The following is a 20,551-nucleotide window of genomic DNA, read 5'->3' as shown; positions in this document are numbered from 1 at the left end:
GTCCAGCTCTCACTTCCATACATTACTACTGGGAAAAATATAAAAATATTTTATTGGGAGCCCTTAAAGGACCTCGTCCCCTAGGATCCGGCTCCTATGTCCACAGACCTGCATACGATCGCGAGCCTGTGGCTCATCCTCGGCGCCCATCTAACGCACATGCGATTCATTCATGCACTCACTCCATTCATTCTCGGCCCGCCCGGCCTTCTCCCCGCCCCTTGTCAAGCCCCAGCTAATCACAAGCGGGCCCAGAGAAGAAGGCGGGCGGACAGCTCGCGCCAAGCTCTGCGCAGGCGCACTTCCTCATGAAAATATGCCTATGTATACATGTTCTGGAGCCCGCCGGCGCCTGGCTCCTCCTCTTCCTCCCTGCTCTTTCCCCATCCCCATCCCATGTGTTCTAACCGCGCGGTGCCGGCTTCACGCGCTCGCGGCGCTGCTTCCCCCTCCTCCGGTTCCGGCCTCGAGAGATTCGGCGCAGGCGAGTCGGGCGGGCCGTTTTTCCTCCTCGGCTTCGCGGGTGAGGGGAGCGCGAGGGGGAAACGGCCGTTAAAAGGGGCGGGGGCAAAGCGCGCGCGCATGTCGTGGCTGGAAAGGGGTCGCGGGGCGCGAGCTTCGAGGCTGCCGCGTGAGGGGGCAGCCAAACTGTCGGGGTCCCCCCCCCGCCAGAAAGGAGAGTCGAGGGGGGAAGGCGGTTAGACTGAGCTGAGGAGAAGGGCGAGCGAAAGGGGTCGCTTCTTTCCCTTGACCAGACCCTCCCCATAGGCTGCCTCGTCTGTGGGGTCGTCCCTCTCTTTCATCGGGGCTGCCTCCGTCCTTTGCGTACCACAGATGCTCAGCGATGCTGGTTTTGGGAGGGGTGAGAAGGGTGGGCGTTGAAGTCCAGAGACGACCCCCCCCCCCAAAAAAAAAACCTCAGCAGACGGATCAGGAGAGCTCCCCCCCCCCCCCCCCCAATGCAGCAGAGGTGGCTTTGCCCCGTATTTAGATACAGGTCAGGGAAGGAGCTGAGACATCATGAGACCGAGTTGTGTCAGATTATCTAACTGCCCCACAACTGGTGCTGGTTTTTGGTCAGCATGGCCTAGAGAGAATGAAGTGTTGGCTCTAGGAATGGCAGAGACCCAGGTTCAAATTCTTGCCCCCCCCCCTCCCATGAAGGTTTACTTTCTCTGACAACCTGATCTGCCTCGCAGGGTTGTTGAGAGGATAAAAGGGGTGCTTGCTTGGAGGAAAGGTAAAAATATATATATAGCACACCCCCTTCCTTTTTTCTTCTTCTTGTCTCCCCTCCCGCATAAAGAAAGGCCTCTGTTCCCATCCTCAGTTGAATTCTGTGCCTAAAGAGATTCCTATTAATGATGTGCATTCCAGCCATACCCTAAATTGGGGTGATACGGCTGGTAATATTTCAAAACTTAATTGAAGATCATATTTTATACCCTTTTATCTGATTGAGATTTTTTTGGTTCTCATTGATCTTCTCTTTCCCTGGTCTCTTTCCTCCCACCCTCCCCTGCCCCAGTTAATCCCCCCCCCCCCACATTTCTTGCAATATTTATGGGGGGGGCAATGGAATGTGCCTGGAGAGGCATCAAATGTGTTGGATATGACACGCATTCCAGCTAAATGTACCCTGACAGCTTTTCCAAAACTTTTTATTTCATATGAACAGATGAAGTAATCTTTAGACTTCCCGCATCCCTGTGTTAGTTGCAATAGACAAACAGAATTGCTGTGTTGTAAGTTTCATCAAATGCAAGTAGGCTGTAAACTGTAAGCTGATATGTTTGTTTATGACACTTTTACTATACAGTACTGTCCTTCCAAGGACTCTGGGATAATGTAAGTTGTTCATCTCTTTTCATTGTATCCTTGCAATGGATTAGTGACCAATGCAGGATCATCCAGAGGAGCCATATCTCTCCATTCTAGTCTAAGAAGCTAACCACTGTGCCACACTGGAACTTTCTTTTCCCACAGGAGTAGCCACGTTAGTCTCTTGCAGCAGTTGTCAAGGTATCTGGCTCTTAAAAGACTGAACACATTTATTATGGCATAAGCTGTTGTGGACTAGTGTTGATTTCATCAAATGCAATGTAGTCCACAGAAACTTGTGTCATGATACATTTATTAGTCTTTAAGGCACCAGTAACCTATTCTTTACGTTTGCTGTTGCTTGTGACATAAGACCCACTTAATATGCTGGATTTTATGGTGATGCAAGAGTCCTTTTGCTTCTTGTCAAAACTTCTAGAGTAAATTAACTGGAGTAGGATAGTTAAATCTAGATGAAATCTACTACTTTATTTCATTCTGGTTGGTCTCCTTCCTTCCCCACTTTCAGACACCTACTTGGCTCACACATTCCTTGGCTTGCATCATTAATTTGTCCCCACCCAGTCACATTACCACTATCATACGCTTATATTCTTCTCCCTAATTCCATGCTGGAGGACACTGAACTGGCAGCAGTGGAGGAATTATGTCTACCAGAACGCCTCTTCAGAGATCTTACAGAGGTCAACCCCAAACTCTGCAAAATCATGCTGTTTGCCAGGGCTTTTAATCTGTGAGGATTTTCCTTTTTTGAAAGCACTGCTGGATGTTCCTGCTAGTTTATACACTATACACTATTTATACACTATTGTTTTATTATTTTTGTTTTTATTCAGATTCTAAATTTTATTTTGTAAGCAACCTTAATTTTTAAATATATATCAAAGGTGTATTAGAAATTAATAGCATAAATAAATGACCGATGGCTCCCATCCCTGTCCTGCTTTCCTTTATGATTTGTTCTCCTGCTTACGCAGAACAAGACATATTTATGATTTTCTGTCTCACTGTTCCTTTAAGCAAGGCATACGCTATAAATAAGAGTAGTGGATTTTATGAGGTTAATTATAGGTAAAAGAATGTGTCACATTAACTTTTAAATGGAGTTAGAAGTTTTGCATACAGTTGTTCCTGTTATGCACTGTGAAGAGTCAATGTAGTTTGTATCAAATTTGTCCCTAAAATTCTGGGAACTTGGAAGTCAATATCCTATTTTTAGATGGACTGCCGGTTTCCTTTGGCTGTTGCAAGTTATTCTACTTTTCACTGGTAGCTACATTATTATATTTATAGACTGCTATCTGTATGCCGGGTGCATTGTGGTTTAATTTTTACTCTGCCTGCCAAAAAAGTACACAAAGCTTACGTAAAACCAATACAAAACAAAGTAAGTTTCAAAATATATTAAACATCGTGAAAATGCAGAAATACAATCTAACATGGATACAAAATGACCAGTGAAACCATACAACAGTTTAAAACAAAAAGTGATTTTAAAAGCAGCAGAATACACAGTACAATCTACATTATAAGAAAACCTTCATTACAGAATACTCAGCTGTAAATCCTGTTGACTTCAATGGGGCTTACTATATAGGAAGGTGTGTCTAGAATTGCTCCCTAAGGCAATAAGGGGATGGAATTAAATGTATAAATTAAGCCTAGAATGTAACAACAACATCCAAATGGAAAATAAAGTTTAAAGTATAATTGTTCTGTCTTTATTAGTTTTAATTGGACAAAGTTCACAGAAATAAATTGGTTAAAAGATCTTTCACATACCATTGACAGTTTTGTGCAGGTGGTGTTAGTGCATTTATTCTATAAAAACTTAAAACATTTTCTGTTTCATTTTCAACATAGTTTCCAAGTTTCGATTTAAGTACACCACCATTGTTCCAGTATCTAGGCAGATATTACTACTACTACTACTACTACTACTATTATTATTATTATTACTGTGTTGTCAAATTAATTTTTCTTTTATTTTCCAGGTATTAAAACAAATGAAGTACATTCTGGTAACAGGTGGTGTTATCTCTGGGATTGGGAAAGGAATAATTGCTAGCAGCGTTGGGACAATCCTCAAATCATGTGGCTTGCACGTAACTTCAATTAAAATTGACCCATACATTAACATTGATGCAGGCACCTTTTCTCCTTATGAGCATGGTAAGATGGAGAGAAAGAGCAAACTTTTAAACATTAAGAATAAAATAATGCTGAGGATGTTTTGAGGGATGGTGGTGTATAATTGCACTCTGACTGTTGCATTGGGATGAGGGTTTGGAATTACCGGTGCTATAGATGGAGTTGGTGACAACTTTTTTAGGGTACAGTATAGAAATACTGGTTAGTATTTGTAGGGAAGAAGGTAGTTACTGCTTCAAGCAAGTCTAACTTATGAATGTCACTTGGTTTTAGGTGAAGTGTTTGTGTTGGATGACGGAGGGGAAGTGGATTTGGATCTGGGCAACTATGAACGCTTTCTTGATATCCGACTCACAAAAGACAATAATCTGACCACAGGGAAGATATATCAATATGTCATCAACAAAGAAAGGAAGGGAGACTATCTTGGGAAAACAGTTCAAGGTAGGATATTGGAACTGGGTTCACTTGGATTTAATAGAGGTCAGCATATCAGCGTTTCCAGTATTATGACAGGCCTTGTGCCTTTTGTACCACAAAGGCAATGCTTGGTTCTCTGTGTACTTCAGCTGAATGCCGTTCTGATCTGTAGCTGGCAAAGATGGGCATGTTCACATTTATCCCTTCTGCTCATTTGTTCTTGACTCTCAAGGTGGCATGCACAGTTGAGAAAAGTATACAAATAATTCTAAAAATAAGGCACGGCAACACTTGATATATACATATATGTGGACAATATATAAATCATTATGGTGTGGTTTGGCTTGTGAAGTTCAAATTGACCGTTTATGTTGTTTTCTGACCTAAAATATCTCTGCCTTGATTCATATTATTGTCAGTATTTCTACTGTTTGGAACAGGAGTGGCAACTTCATGGGAGCAATGTGTTTGGGACAAGGCTATAGCAATTCCTACATCATCTGGGTATTTATTAGGAATATTGAGAGGGGAACTAAATCAGTATATTAATGAAAATATACAAAGTATATCAAAGAAAAATATACCATATTTACGTGAATCTAATGCACCTTCGAATTTAATGTGCATCTCAATTTTTGAAACCAAAGAAGTATTTGCTGGTGCCATCAAATCTAATGCGCACCCTAATTTGGCCAAAAAAGAAGTGCAATAAATTTGGGTAAATATGGTACATAGTAGCCCTGGTTCTTGGTAACAGTTTTCCAGTGGCAGGGTCTGCTTATTTTAAACAAATATAAAAGAAGAGTAGTCCATGTTGAGAGGGTTCTAAAACTAAGATATAAGCTGAGGAATAGGATTTCAGCCCTAGTCATGTCATGTGCAAGTCACAGCAAATATCTGGTGATTAATAGGGCACTGCTCTGTGTTGGGCATGGAGCATGTGAACTCTAAGATACTGGTTTTATTATTGTTTTTAGTTTGAAAATGGACAAATATATTCCAAACTCTTCTCTTCTTCTCTTCTTGTATTGTCTCGTTTTGCAGTTGTACCCCACATTACAGATGCTATCCAGGAGTGGGTAATGAGGCAAGCACGAATCCCAGTAGATGACGATGGCATAGAACCTCAAGTCTGTGTGATTGAGGTTGGTATCCATAATCTGTTGCAGAGGTTAAAGGCTGAATGTCGATGTGTCTTGCTAATCCATAGTGTATTGCAGTGTTGGTGAGCTGTAGGAAGGTTGTGCCTGATGCTTATTCTCTTTCTCACATGGCCATTGTTTTTCATGCTGGCTTGTTTCAGACAAACCATAGTTAATATTAACAGTATTCTTCTATTTTGGATGAAACAACAAAGCAAAAGTGTAAGTGAAAATTTCTGATCTCTTCCTCGTGTGGGAGGAGGAGGGGAGTAGGTGGCATACAAGCCCAAGATTTGCTGCAGCTTGTTCTGGTCATCAGTTTGCAGTAATCCATGTATTTTTTTAGAGTAACATGCAAATTTGGCCAAAGAGTTGTATCTAATTTTAGTCATACTTGGAATAGACTCCTTGAAATTAACAAACATGACTAACCTAGCTCTATTAAGTCCAGTAAGTCTACTCCGATATCTTTTTAGGAAATGTCATATATTGATACAGTACTCTGGTTAGAATTCTGATAGGGGCATTGGAGAGACGGTCAGCAATTTCCTCCCTCCTTTTAGCAAGTTCTATATTTGTTCACCTAAGGATTTGTTTGCATTAAAGTAACCTTTCCATCCCTTGAGAGAGCAAAATCTTTCATATGTTCTCCAGATAACATATAGCACTAATTTCCTGGGAAGATTTTGCTTGCAGTCACAGAATATGGAGGAAATTTAAAAGAAAAAATATTCGTTGGGTCAACTGGAAACGTGAAAGTGTCAAACACCTAATTGTTCTGGGTTGATCTTGCTTGGCTGGCAAACACTTTTATTTGAATCCAGGCTGAATGAGTTGAACTTTAGTTCCATTCAAAGAACTGGGATAGGATAGTTAGTTATTTCTTAGTACCCATTGAAATAAATGAAATTGAAGTGGAGATAATTTATTCTGGATCCAACCTATGGCTTGCATCACCCAGCATCTTATTACATAGCATACTTTGAGGTGATCTGCTGATAGTTATACAGAGTGACATTGACACTGTCTTTGTGTTCTAAAAACAGAGTATGGTGCTTAATTCTAGATCTCTCTGTTTTAGCTTGGAGGAACTGTAGGAGACATTGAAAGTATGCCCTTCATCGAGGCATTCCGCCAATTTCAATTCAAAGTCAAGCGGGAAAAGTTTTGTAATATTCATGTCAGTCTGGTACCACAGGTAAGATGTTCAGTATAAGGTTTGTTTGTTGTTTCTGACTGTTGCAGCAGTACATAAGGAAATTTGTAAGCTTCCCTCATTATTTTGGTAGAGTGGAAAAATAAGTTTCTCTAAAAATAAAACAAACTATTTTCATTTGTGACCTTCTTAACTAGTTTGGGAAAACGTATCAGTTCTTTAATGATGTTGCTACATCTCAGATGATTAGAAGTGTGTCCTTGGAAATGGGAAATGAAATTGGCATTTTTTTAGCATTATGAACACCAGTACTTTAAAAAAAAAATAGTATGAAAAAAGGCCTAAAGGCAAAAATATTAAGTAAAATATAGTAATTCAGACAATATTCATATGTTGTGAAATGCAAACACTAGTTGATGTTTGTATCAAATTGCATAGATTATCTCTGGAGAAGTAACCTGAATCTACCAGGCACTACCTAAATTGTCCTGTACAGATTTATGTGGAAGTAAGGCCATGACATTGATAGCTTCTTCCATTTGTATTGTAATAAATTTAGTGGAGCCTTACTCGTATGCATAGAAAAATACCCCAAACTCCTGTGAGTTTTGTTCATCGAAACAGAAGCATTAAATCATGTTTCTGAAAGTATCTGATAAGGAATTAATCAGTATAGGCACATTTAATACTAAATTGTTCATCATGCCTTATTATAGCATGTGAAGCTGTCTTCTAATGATGTTCAGATAAAATCAATTTTACATTATTCTGGGCCAGTGAAAAATACTTCATTTTGCTGTTATTGCTTGCTGTTTCCTTCAGTGATTTGTTAGATTTGCTAAAACTTGGATGATGGCTGTATATGTTGCTGCAGTACATAATACTTTGGAGGCTGTAGATTTGACACACTGTCTTATACATATTTCTTGATGCTTGTGTGCTAGCCAAGCTCTACAGGAGAACAGAAGACAAAACCCACCCAGAATAGTGTTCGTGAACTCCGGGGTCTTGGTCTCTCGCCAGATCTGGTAAGTTTGCTGTAGCATGTAAAAATCACACTCAGCTGGTTTTATAGAAGTTTTCAAATGTCATAAGTCATGGGGTGGAGAGAGTTGTTTTAAATGATGCCATATCGACAAATAGCCATGAAGCATTTTGTTTGCCGAAGGCTACAAGGCATATTTCATTAACCTACCAAGTGCTAAAGGTTAGGTTTATAACCTGGTGCAGTATTGTTTGATAACTTACTGTTTTCATTCCTAGATTGTATGCAGATGCTCCACGCCTCTAGATACCTCAGTAAAAGAGAAGATTTCCATGTTCTGTCATGTAGAACCAGAACAGGTAAAAATTGTTTAAATGTATGTGTTTTGATCCCCTTGGCACATTTATTTGTGTACAGTCGTACCTCTGTGTGTGTGCACAGAAGCGGTCCTCTGGTTGCGAAAACTTCGGGATACGGCCGGACCTCCTGTTCACAACCGGAGGTACCACTGTACTTAGGTCATAGATCTGGTCTGTGCATGTAGCAAAATCTTCCCTTTGCAATATACAACATATAAAGTTTTTTTAAAAAAAAATCCTCCCAGGTACTAGAGCTGTGTATTATGCACATCATAAATGTGACAGTGGGTATTCTTTCTCTTATTGAACAGGTAATTTGTGTTCATGATGTCTCTTCCATCTATCGGGTACCTCTTTTGCTTGAGGAGCAAGGGGTGGTTGATTATTTCCGACACCGGCTTGACCTTCCCATTGAAAAGCAGCCTAGGAGAATGCTCATGAAATGGAAGGAGATGGCTGACAGGTGAGCTCACTCGTAAGAAGCAACAGTGCTATTCTGACCTACTGTGTTAGCAGAGGAGCTGCTAGGAGGAGAGCTTGTTTTTCCTTAGCCCTCCTGAGCTCCAGAGTATTTTGGCAAGAATAGATTCTCTTCCTAACTATTCACCCACAGAAAAACTGTAGATAAATCTTTTTACAGGTACAGTAAGTTAGAACTTGGCAAATTTTGCTGTAGACTAGTTCCTGTGTTATCCTTTATAGTTTTATCTTAACTGGACTGAAGTAACTATAATATGTGGATGAGTACATAGAATCATCCCTACCTTTACCTTTACCTTTACATAGAATCATAGAGCTGGAAGGTACACCACAGGTCATCTAGTCCAACCCCCTGCAATGCAGGAATCTCAACTAAAACATCCATGACAGATGCCCATCCAACCTTTGCTTAAAAACCTCCAGTAAAGGGAATTAAGGGAAAGATTTAAACTTAATTAAGGCTACAATCCTATACCACTAAGCTGGGAGTATGCCCCATTGAGCCCAATGGGATGTTTCTCAGTAGACATGTCTTCATGTAGAGAAGCCTAAAAAAAACACCTTCTCCCCATATCTTCATTCTGTAGTGGTAGAATCAATTTTACAACCTCAGGGATCTACCATCTTATTATTTGCATATATAGACCAGGCCTGAGAATTCTCGTGCTGAATCATATTATTCATTCAACATTTGGCTTTGTATGCCTGGGCTCTAAACATACACAATATTGCATATGTGCTGCCAAAGCGAGAGGCTGCTTGATCATGCAGGTCTGATCTTTTAACTAATTATTTTAGCTAATAGTATATAGTTTGCGCATTTAAAGGTTAAAGATAGAAGATACAGTGTTGTGCTTTTTTATGTTTTGTTCACACAGATATGATCGCTTATTGGAGACCTGCTCTATTGCTCTTGTTGGCAAATACACAAAGTTTTCAGATTCCTATGCTTCTGTCATCAAAGCTTTGGAACATTCTGCCCTGGCTATCAATCACAAGCTTGAGATCAAGGTATGCTTTTCCACTAGCCCCAGCAGAATCGCTGTCTCCTCTGGATTCATGTTTAAAGCAAAGAGCAGCAAGAAACAGGATGTACTTTCCTGTTTGAGAATGGTGCTTCAGCAGCAGCCAAGGTGCCAATATTTCCAGCCCCAAAATACTCATGCACAAAAATCTAGTGTATTTAGAAAAAACACAATCCATTTAATGTTACATTCAAGCAGCACTGAGGATAACAAAGCTTGCTAACCTGCTGCTACTTGCATAGCCATTGGACTTAATTGGTGGTAGAAGCATCATGGTGATGCTGTTTCGAATCCCCAGCTGGGTATTCTTACTTTCCAGGGGACAAAATATTTTGGGAAGCTTGCCATATAAAATATATGGATGGGGAAAGAGGCCATCCATTCTTCCCTTGCCCCCCACAAAAGTGGATAGGAAGGTCACTAAGCAGAATATAGGTTTTGTTTACTTTAAACAGCAATTCAGATCTAGAAACTACAGGGGAAGGGTAGGCAGCCTGGTGCCCTTCATAAGTTCTGGGCTACATCTCTCATCAGCCTCAGTCAGCATGGACAATGGTGAAGGATGATGGGATTTGAGGTCCAGAATGTCTGGAGGGCTACAGTTTGCTGCTATAGGAATTCAAAACCCTCTTGGAAGAGATCTTGCATGTAATGTGACACCTTGAAACCTCCATCTTTGTAGCTTCAGAGCAAACAGATGCAACAGTTGTCATGATGGTAGAAGCCCTCCACCAAATGGAAGGCTCTTAAACTGTGTCAGCCTATGTGGATGTCTTCCTTCACAAACTGTTGGATTATCTGATGGTTTCAGAAAAGATTGTTTGCATCCCACCCATCCTTCTCTCTTGCATTTCTTACTATACCCAGAGGCAGTCTCTGCACCTGGAGACTGGGCCTCCAATTCTAGAGTGCCAAGGATATTGGAGAGGGGTGGTAGAGGCCCTTTTGGCTCCAAACAGTAAAGATTTGAGAACAGAACAATAAATTGACCATCAAAAATAACATCGGTTTTGCAATACAAGACCTGTATTTTTTGATGGGTGCAAAAATTCTGTGCTTCAATAATTGGAACAGTTGTGTCATACATAGTTTTGGGGAAACAAAAAGAAATATGTGTCAATCTCTTCAGATAGTGTTTGATGTGGTTGTATAATAATAATACCAGCAGTGAGGGAGGGGAAAAGTTTTTGCTTCAATGAGCTAAAAAAGTGGTACCTCTGATTCTGTTTAAATCTCACGTTTTTTTAAAAATGGATTTCTTCCTAGTACATTGATTCTGCTGACTTGGAACCAGCTACTCTCCAAGAAGAACCAGTTCGATACCATGAGGCCTGGCAGAAACTCTGTAGTGCTGAGTAAGGCATACATAACCTTGCTTTCCTCCTTGAGACGCAGTGACTCCTACTGGCATCATTCTAGGCTTCTTTTATTGTTCCCTGGTTGGCTCAGTATTCTAGTCTGGCTGGGCCTGTTTATATAGAGTTAGAGTGGCCGTTTTCCTTTTTTTCTTATGAGCCAAGTAGACAGTGGGTAGACTCGTGGAAATGGATGGATGAGGTTAACTCATCAGAACTTAGTTGCACAAAACCCAACGTGCCACACATCCTGTTACTCAATGGCAAGAAATCATACTGCCACAAATAAGAGTCTAGTTATATATTAATAGCCAGTGGTCTTTCAATAGCAGTTGACTGCAATTGTTACATAAATCCTGGATGCTCAGAAGCAATTTGCCACTGAATGCCAGTTGATAACTCTGAAGAATAGCTCATTTGGTAGAGCATGAGACTCTTAATCTCAGGGTTGTGGGTTCGAGCCCTATGTTGGGTCATAGATTCTTGCACTGCACGAGGTTGGACTAAACGATCCTCATGGTCCCTTTCAACTCTATAATTCTTTGATGATGGTGGCAGGATTCTGGAACAGAGTATATTAATGAGATTCACTTTTTAGCTGTGAATGCATCCTTTTCCCCGTAATAAATATTTTTATTTATTATGTCTAAAGATACAAAACAAAGTCAATATAGTACAATAAAACCACAAAAAGATAGAGTGGGACATAAACCAAATATATGTATACAATTCTATCCCATGTATACATGGTCAGAAGTAGTGTATATTGCATTTTAGTCGTGCACTCCAAATTTCCAAGGATACTGCAGGCAGCTGTTGAAGGGTTGCACTTCCTTGGAAGGAACGTCTACTTGCATCTCTTGACTCTTGTCATACATAGATTGATACTGCAGAGCACTTAAATCATTCTGAATAGTCTCTTTTGGAGATGGGGAGCAAAACAGCCATGGTGTTCAGCCTTTGAAGCCAGTCCCCTTTTATATGCTTCAATTGCCTGGCTTCAGAAGGATTACTCTAATTAAACAACAGCTATAAATGTAAAACATTTGTTTGAGGAGAACTACACATTTGGTGAAGACTGTTGTCTGGAAACCTGCTTGTCTGCTAAGTAGCAAAGAGATTTTGAAGGTCAGACACATCAGGCAACCCTGCACAATATACTTTACTTTAAGCATGCCTTTCTGCTGTTGCTTTGCAGTTATTTGGAAAAGATCCAAGAATGTTCACTGAACTTCTGAAACTCCCGCCCCTTGAGAGTGAATAATGAAATGTGCGAAAGAGATGGACAAATTAGTGAATGTCATATGTAGGAAGAATGGTAGCCATTAGAAAGTTAGTATGCTGAAAAATGGACATGTTCTACAGATCGTTGGCAGATGCAGTGGACATACGACCTAAAAGAAATGTATTTGTATAACATAGTGGTGTAATTTGCATTTTTGAGTCACTCTGTTCTGTTTCTGTGTAGACGTTTGAAGTTTAAAATAATAATGAAAAGCTTTGTGGAATGCAGATTGTTCACCTTCCTGCATTGCAGGGGTTGGACTAGATGACCCTTCATGTCCCTTCCAACTCTACAATTCTATGATTCTATGAAAGTGTAACAGACTTTCAGGTGTCACTGAATGGATTTCTCCCCCCTTTTATGCAGTGGAATCTTGGTTCCAGGAGGGTTTGGTGTTCGAGGAACGGAAGGGAAGATCCAAGCTATTTCTTGGGCAAGAAAACAGAAAAAACCCTTCTTAGGTGAGAGATGATTTTTTATTATTATTACACACCAGGTAGAGATTTTAACTATTAGGCAATAATCCACTCTAATACCTCAAGATCAGGTAATTGAGTTGCTGTGCAGCCTGTCAAATGTAAGAGGCAACTGGCAAGAGGAGTTTCTGGTTTACACTGATCAATATATGTTTTCTTCATGACTTTGAGCTTGCTTGGGGGACATACAAGCAGAGATCAGCATCCCTGTACACCCCCCCCCCAAATCATTGTAACCTTTTTGTCGTATTTGTGCTTATGTGGCCCCTGATGCAAATAGTGGTTGCTATGACGAGTTATTGGGGACTTGAAGAGAGTGCTTGTGCTGTCTTTTTCTGCAGGAGTCTGCTTGGGAATGCAGCTAGCAGTTGTGGAATTCGCCCGCAATATCCTGGGTTGGAAAGGTAAATGCAATGATGTAAAAACACTTCATTGGGGATGGATTTATGGGTGCCAATACTTAAGATTGCTAATGACTGGTGTTTCTAGTGGATTGGTATAAATTACTACCTGTGACATTTAAAATGACTAGCCTTAAAGGGGAACAGCACCCATTTTTCTTCACTCTGTCCTTGTAACTGTTTTCCAAGCCAAAGACATCTGCTGTGCAAACTGTTGTATTCAATTGAACTGATTGGAATAGGAGGCAGTATTTCCAGTGCATTTGCTACTCATCTTAGAGTTTCACAGGATAATAGTTAAGATCTGTGTAGCTTGAGAGTGCTTTAGGGACATATTGTCTCCGTAATCCCTGAATCAAGTCTGCAGGATGGGTCACAGGTATTCATGATAGCATGACCAGTACAGCCCAACTCACATCATGAGCACCCTGAAAAGTATTCTTTAGCTGTGTGTTAATATTTCTGAGTTTTGTGCCTAGAGGCTCCTTTTTGAAAAAAGAAGCCTTATATGGTATGGGATGTGAGTAGTTAATGGTTGGACTGTGAACCATAAGCCCATAGCTAAATTATGCTTTGGTCATGATCTCAAACCCTCACTTGCAGCCCTGCAATTTGGGGTTAATGCTGACCTATCCTGCAGACCTAGTGACTGATGGAAAGTTGGGGTTTGCACTGCTAGCCATATCTGATCAACATTTGTAATTGGCAGATGCCAACTCTACAGAATTTGACCCCAAAACTACACATCCAGTGGTAAGTATGATGTAATTTTTGAGCCTAGGGTGGTTTTACTCCTTGCACGTCCAGAGCATTCAGCATTTAGCATTTTTCCATAGAGAACCAAAAATATGAAATACGTTGGCTGGCTTGCACAGAAATTAATGGCAAGAATAGACGGCTGGGGTGTGAAACATACTCCCCTTATGGTCTTATGGAATGCAACCACAAATTGATGAATGGAGCATTGCGGCTATGGTGCCTATCTCTGTTGCATTGTACAAGTCAAAACTTTCAAGGTTGTATTCAATTGAGTTTTACTCAGAGTCGAACCATTGAAATTAATGGTCCTAATGTAACCATAATCATTAACTTTAGTAGGTCTACTCTGGGTGTGACAGGTTTTGGCCCATATGCCTGGAGAGAAAGCAAGACCTCTCTATCCATGTGGGACATAATGTTCAAATAAGTTATAATATGGCATGTCAAATTTGATGCATATAGGCCCAGGATGTAGGATCATTTACAGTTAACACCATATTTCTGCTTTTATGTTATTTTATTGATTTTTTTAAATTTATGGACATTTATAGCTCACCTTTCCTTCAAGGAGCTCAAGGTGGCGTACAGGGTTTTCTCTCTCCGTGTTTTATCCTCACAACAGCCTTGTGAGGAAGCTTAGGCTAAGAGACAGTGACTCGCCCATGGTCCCCTTGAGCCTATGTGTCTGTTGCATCTCTCTTCTCCTTCCTCGCCCCCAGCCAACCTACAGAACTGAATGACTATCTGTTTTTATTTGGAAATTCCAGGCCGTTCCACTACAGAGCCCCGTGACTCCTCTCTAAAGTAATCTCTTGGCTTGATTGAAATGTGATGAAACCAGTTTTCTACTTGTAGAACACAAATGATTAAGATTGATGTTTATGGCCTTTTGTTTATGCCCAAAGCTACCCTTTGATGTATGCTTATCTTCTAATTCCTTTTCAATCCCATTGTCCTCTTTTGAATTACTTTCCTCAGATCGTAGACATGCCGGAGCATAATCCTGGTCAAATGGGTGGGACCATGAGGCTTGGGAAGAGGAAGACAGTTTTTCACACCAAGAACTCAGTCATGAGTATGGCTCTTCCTAGACCTATGTTATCTCTCCTCCTTTGTATTCCACTTTCCTTTTGCTTGTTGGTGAACAGTGATGGTACAAATGCATGATCTATTGTGTTAAGTACTGGAAGATTTTGTGCTAAATGGCTCCCACTCCTGTTGTTATTTAAAATTGATCAGTCTCCTTCCACGTATGTCGCTTGGCGATGCACACAACATATAATAAAAGCAGTTTCAAAACAGCACAAAAAAATAACAGATGAGTTTAAAAGCAATACAAAATGGATAAATATGACAGAGATGTGTTGATCCAGCTGGAAAGTTTCTTGGAACAAACTTTTCAGGAACAGAGACTTTTTCTCTCATTTCATACCAAAACTTTGTGGTGGTACAGGGACTTAATGGTAGCACGTTTAGTGTAGACAAGAAATACTACTTCATACAGTGCAAATGTAAATTATGGAATTCACTGCTAGAAGATGTGATGGCCAGTAGTTTTGATTTTAAAGGGGATTAGACAGCTCAGTCTGTGGCTGCTGACCGTGATGGTTAAATAGAACCAGGTCCAGAGATGATATGCCAGTTGCTGGGGAGTGACAGGAGGAGACAATTGCCTTGATGTCATTATTGAAGTTCTTGGAGGCATCTGGTTGGCCACTGGGATGTAGCACGTTGGTTTAGATCAGGGGTGCCCAAACATTTTTCAAAGAGGGCCAGATTTGATGAAGTGAACGTGAGTTGCGTGAGGGCCGACCAAAGTTATTGAGCTTTTTTTAGGATTTGACCCCAATAAATATACTGCCACAGGGGCTGGATAAAAATGGCTGGGGGGCCAGTCAGGTCCCCAAAACAGACTTTGGACATGCCTAGGCTGGTCCAGCAAGTCTCTTCTTTATCTTCTTTGGTGGTCCAGTAGAATTCTGAAATTTATTCTTTGGAGGCGAAGGTGTGGTGTTAATGTGTTTAGCCAGTCTGTAATAAGCACAGCCATATTTTCTCCATGGATAGGAAAACTGTATGGAGACGGTGACTATTTGGAAGAGAGGCACAGACACAGATATGAGGTATGTATCGATATTTATCAACCCCTGCCACCACATTGGCTTTTCTGAAGAGAAGTGATTGTATGACACCACTTTGCCTTCCACAGGTAAACCCAGAGTTGAAAAACACATTTGAAGAAAACGGTCTGAAATTTGTGGGCCAGGATGTCGAAGGAGAGCGAATGGAGGTGGTTGAGCTGGAAGGTAAGCACTTGAATTAGTAGCTGGGAGACTGGCACTGTTGTCTTAGGCAACAACAAATATGGAAAGAGGAACTCTTCCTTCCTTGGAAAGAGGAACTCTTCCTTCCTTGGATGGGGAGAATGAATGGCAAGTACCACAATAGTTAGTAGATGCAGCAGAGAGACGGATGATGGTACTCAGAAAAGCTTTATATTGCCTATGTACTTTGGCCTGGTGTTGCTGATTGAGGGGGCTTCAGATAGTAACCTAACAAAGCATGTTACCACCTTCTCTCCTAGAGCATCCATTTTTTGTCGGTGTTCAGTTTCATCCAGAGTTCCTCTCCAGACCTATAAAGCCATCTCCTCCCTACTTCGGCCTCCTCCTGGCTTCTGCAGGGAGGCTCACACATTATCTACAGAAAGGATGCAGACTCTCCCCCAGGTAAGTTCAGCTTGAGTGTCTTGGCTCGTGGTATAACTGCCGGCTTGGCAGTGTTTTCTGTTCAGCATGGTGCACCAATGAAAGGCTGCCTCCTATTTCTGTTAGGCATAAAAACCTTAAGGCTGTATTGTATCTTCCTTCCTTGAACTTGGGCCTACAATATCAGTAATGCCTTTGTAGAATGAAAGTGTAGGGAGTTGTGCTTCTACTGTGGCTCATTAGTCTCTGGCTTAATCTCCCTCCTCAGGAAAATTGGTCTGCTTTTATCTTTTGTTGCAGCTGACATCAGTATACTGTTTGTTAAGTAGTGGAGAATACTGCTGACACATATTTTGGGTATCAGTGTCCTAAATGCTCTTTGTCATGATTAAGGCCAGTCTTCTGGTATCATTCCACTTAAAAAGAAATGGCTACCAAACAATCTCTCCCCCCTTTCCCTCCCAGTGTAGTCTGGCACTATAGTATTGCCTGCCAAAGGCTTGTGGAGTTTTGCCAGACTCAGAATGACTCTTCACAGAATTGCACTCTCTAGGAGCTTTGTCTCGGAGAAGCTGCAAGGGGATGTGCACAAGGCTTACATTTTCTGTTCAACGTAGCGATTCATCTCCCCTGCATTTTGGTGTGCGTTCTAGAGATGTGGCAGTCTCCTGTATATTTCCTCTAGCAAAATGCATGCTCCCCCCCCCCCCGCGCCCTTTGTATGCCGCACATGGTATCCTTTATTGCTATTCTGCCCAGCACTTGAAGTTGCCCCTAGAATAAAAGGCTGCAGGAATCCTTAATGTCACCTGGTCAGTGCCTGCCCTCTGCACTAAGAAGGCCCATGCCTTTTTAACCATTTGGGCTATTTTAAAGAACAATACAAGCCACAAATTGGATGTATGAGAATCCTCAAAGGCTGGAAAGCAGGCCTGGTGTCAGCACCTGATATCCTAGAGCAGCTGTTGGGACTCTGGCCCAGCAAGGCCCACCAGCACTGATGTCTCTGCTCCCCCCCCCTTTCCACCCCCAGTTAGGTGACTGGGGTCTGAAAGTCATATTTATTTCATTCTGTACCCTAGAGTGGCACTAGGTCAGATGCTGTGGGGCACTGTGAGAAATTAAAATGTTGCTGTTGTCACTGCCAGATTTTCTGAGAAGGACCAGCTAGGCTACTTTGTGGAAGTCTGTCATAGGCTGTAGTTTCTGACTCGTTAGATCATTTAGATGAACTTGGATTTGTAACTAATGAGCCGGAGCCAGTGTGTAGAAGTGCTTATCTTTCTAATGGTCTGAATGTTACAGGGATACCTACAGCGACAGAAGCGGAAGTAGTTCACCAGACTCTGAGATTACAGAACTGAAATTCACTGCAGTGAATCATGAGTAATTGCTGGTAAGGCTGTCCTTTCATGTTCTGAACTTTCAAATTATCTTTCTTCCATCTCTCCCAGTTATGAATTTGGGCCAAATCTCTGGGCGTTTCTTAACCATGGGGAAAAAATTATCTGGTCTTAGTGCTTTCAGATTGGGAGGAGTGGCATCTCAAAGCATAGTGTACAAATACAGGCAAAGCTAAATATACCATGAGATCTACATGTTGAACCTGGCTAGTGTGCCTTGGTAGCAGTGACATTTCCATGTACAGTGGTGCCCCACAAGACGAATGCCTCGCAAGACGGAAAACCCGCAAGACGAAAGGGTTTTCCGTTTCCAGAGGCGCTTCGCAAGACGAATTTCCCTATGGGCTTGCTTCGCAAGATGAAAATTGACGAAAATTTTTGAGGTTTTTTCCCGCTCCAAAACCCCTTTTTCTGAAGCGCTAAGCTGCTAAAAGCATTTTAGCAGCAAAACCGCTAATCCCTTAAGCCTTTAATAGGCGTTAATAGCCCTTATACTGCCAATAGCGCTAATAGCGCTAATCCGCTAATGGGCTTGCTTCGCAAGACGAAAAAACCGCAAGACGAAAAGACTCGCGGAATGGATTCTTTTCGTCTTGCGAGGCACCACTGTACATTGCCTTGGGTCCTTTTGTGGAAAGGAAAAGCAGTGTGGTGTAGTGGTTAGAGTGCCAGACTAAAGAGACAAGGATTCAAATCCACAGTTTGCCATGAAGTTCTCTGGGTGATGTCAATCACTACCTCTCAGTGACTAACCTGTTCTGTAAAGATGTGTCAAGAGAGAAATCGGCAAACATTTTATGCTACTAAAAGAAAGCTAGCATGTAAATTGGGCCACATTCCCTTCTGAGTAACTGTTTGGGGGCCATGTCTGTGGTGGGTGGTGTCAGAAGGAAACATACATTTGACTAGTTAACACTTATGCACACACACAGAGTATCCTCCATTCAGACAAGAGGCAGTCAGAGTTCAAGGAGTTTCCAGCCAGGCAAAAATACTCGAGTGTATGGAGCATGAGCAGTGAAAGGGGTGGCTAAGGATGGTGTGTGGCCTGGGGAGACTCCCAAGGGCCAGATGGGAGAGGCTTGGGTGGTTTCTGGGCCTGAGGTTTCTCACCTGTGATGTAAATATACTAAAACAAATGCATTTCTTTTATTTAAAAAAATCCTTTTGTCTCTCTTACCTCCCCTCCTCCCCACCATTCCAGATATGGCTAATTTTCAGAAGAGCCTTCATTCCTTCGATGCAATAGTTGAACTGCTGGGGTCTCTTAAATCACGTCACGTTAATTGTATTTTGAAAAATCATGGCACACTTCTTTTGTTCATTTAAACTTATTTTGTATTCTGAGAAGCTGACACAATGGTGCTCACCTGTGCACGATGGTGAGCTTAAAAACAAGAACTTCAGAAACAGAGCAAAGAGGGGGACAAATTCTGGATTTCTGAAGAGCCTTGATACACCAGTGTAAATCGTCAGTGTTGCCAAGGAGAATATGCGTCTAGGCTTTCTGTTCACTTCCATTGTGGTTGGTTTAAATTACAGTATTTACTCTCTTGGTGGATTGTGGGAAGAGAGGTGCCACAAAGAGGGGATAACTTGACACATATTGAGAAGCAAAGTGGTGAGATTTGGTGCCACTATTGAACCTTTGTTCCAGGAGATTCCTTTTCCTGCTGATCAAATCTTAGGGTATTTGGTTAATTCTCATCCTAAGCAAGTCATATTATGCTGCAGTGATATAATTAAAATAGAGTATAATACTACCACCCCTTTTAGAAGCTTGTGATGGGCAGTTTTTGTTTTTGCCCTGCTTCCTGGACTGCCATAACTCCTTGCATCAAGGGGGCCATGTGTACAAGAAAGTGACTTTTCAGAAGCTGCCTTTGCAACTCTCATTGAGAGACTTGCCTTGGACTAAAAAGTCCAAGGCGCCCCACACTGCTGGGAACTTGTCATGTGACACATATGCAATATGTGGCCTGTGCTCAGCAATATATTTACTCCATCCCAAAGAAGAGGAAAAGGGCGACACTAGGCTTCTGCAAAGGCGGGAGCTGCATGAAACAAGTGTTTGTAATCTCCCCTTTTCCAGTGTAGGTTGTAAACTGCCTTTCCAGCAAGCTAGGAGAAACTCTGTTACTAAAAAAATGTACCGCATATCTAAACACTTCTGAGTTTAATAAAACTTGGGGAACACAATCTGTGTGTCTGTTCTGGTTATCTGTCAAACTTGAGGACTCGTTTTACACTCGCCCCCCCCTTCACCATCTTGCTGTAAGATGGTGTCTGCTTCATACCTGTTTCTCCTTCCTGCTAATGGGTCACGTCAGCAACCTCCTGGATAAGTAGTTGAAGAAAAAATGCTGTTTTGGAAAGCAAGGGCTAATTATCTATAGCAGGGGTCTGCAACCTTTAAGACAAAAAGAGCCACTTGGACCCGTTTCCGAAGAAAAAAAAACGGGGAGCCGCAAAACTCGTCATTATAAAAATAACTTTTTTGTCACTTTTTTATTATTTCTTTGTTTGACCCCTCAGAATTACTCCTCCTCATAGAAATAAACGTTAAATTAACAAGTAATTTCGTTGTCCCCGAAGGGGGCAATG

General features: G+C 41.4%; 1 protein-coding gene across 7 annotated transcripts; it reads left to right on the top strand.

The window, feature by feature from the left end:
• Positions 1-298: 298 nt before the first annotated feature.
• On the top strand, positions 299-20,146 carry CTPS1 (CTP synthase 1). 7 transcript variants are annotated; one of them, XM_083455149.1, is made up of 20 exons: positions 299-523; positions 1,893-2,022; positions 3,837-4,014; positions 4,267-4,437; positions 5,458-5,558; positions 6,637-6,753; positions 7,656-7,739; positions 7,975-8,055; positions 8,367-8,518; positions 9,414-9,546; positions 10,827-10,915; positions 12,567-12,661; positions 13,018-13,080; positions 13,787-13,830; positions 14,815-14,911; positions 15,904-15,959; positions 16,046-16,142; positions 16,421-16,565; positions 17,850-17,940; positions 19,152-20,146. In XM_083455149.1, exons 3-19 carry the CDS (start codon positions 3,849-3,851, stop codon positions 17,932-17,934), a joined length of 1,776 nt encoding a protein of 591 aa, XP_083311275.1. In that variant the 5' UTR covers positions 299-523; positions 1,893-2,022; positions 3,837-3,848; the 3' UTR covers positions 17,935-17,940; positions 19,152-20,146. The 7 variants fall into 7 exon arrangements, with proteins under 7 accessions (XP_083311275.1, XP_083311274.1, XP_083311278.1 ...); XM_083455152.1 differs by lacking the exon at positions 299-523 and adding an exon at positions 560-997; XM_083455151.1 differs by lacking the exon at positions 299-523 and adding an exon at positions 602-1,406.
• Positions 20,147-20,551: the final 405 nt, after the last annotated feature.

Source organism: Podarcis tiliguerta (assembly GCF_965153285.1).
Source record: "Podarcis tiliguerta genome assembly, chromosome: 8".
NCBI lineage: Eukaryota > Metazoa > Chordata > Lepidosauria > Squamata > Lacertidae > Podarcis > Podarcis tiliguerta.
The sequence above is the reverse complement of the archived record's forward strand: the minus strand, read 5'-3'. Positions and strand labels throughout refer to the sequence as shown.

Bases quoted from the DNA above. Each gene is read 5' to 3' on its own strand.
- CTPS1 (XM_083455148.1), top strand. From the start codon at position 317: ATGCCTATGTATACATGTTCTGGAGCCCGCCGGCGCCTGGCTCCTCCT. The intron at 7,740-7,974 runs GTAAGTTTGCTG...TTTCATTCCTAG, and splicing joins TTGGTCTCTCGCCAGATCTG to ATTGTATGCAGATGCTCCAC. The intron at 8,519-9,413 runs GTGAGCTCACTC...TTGTTCACACAG, and splicing joins TGGAAGGAGATGGCTGACAG to ATATGATCGCTTATTGGAGA.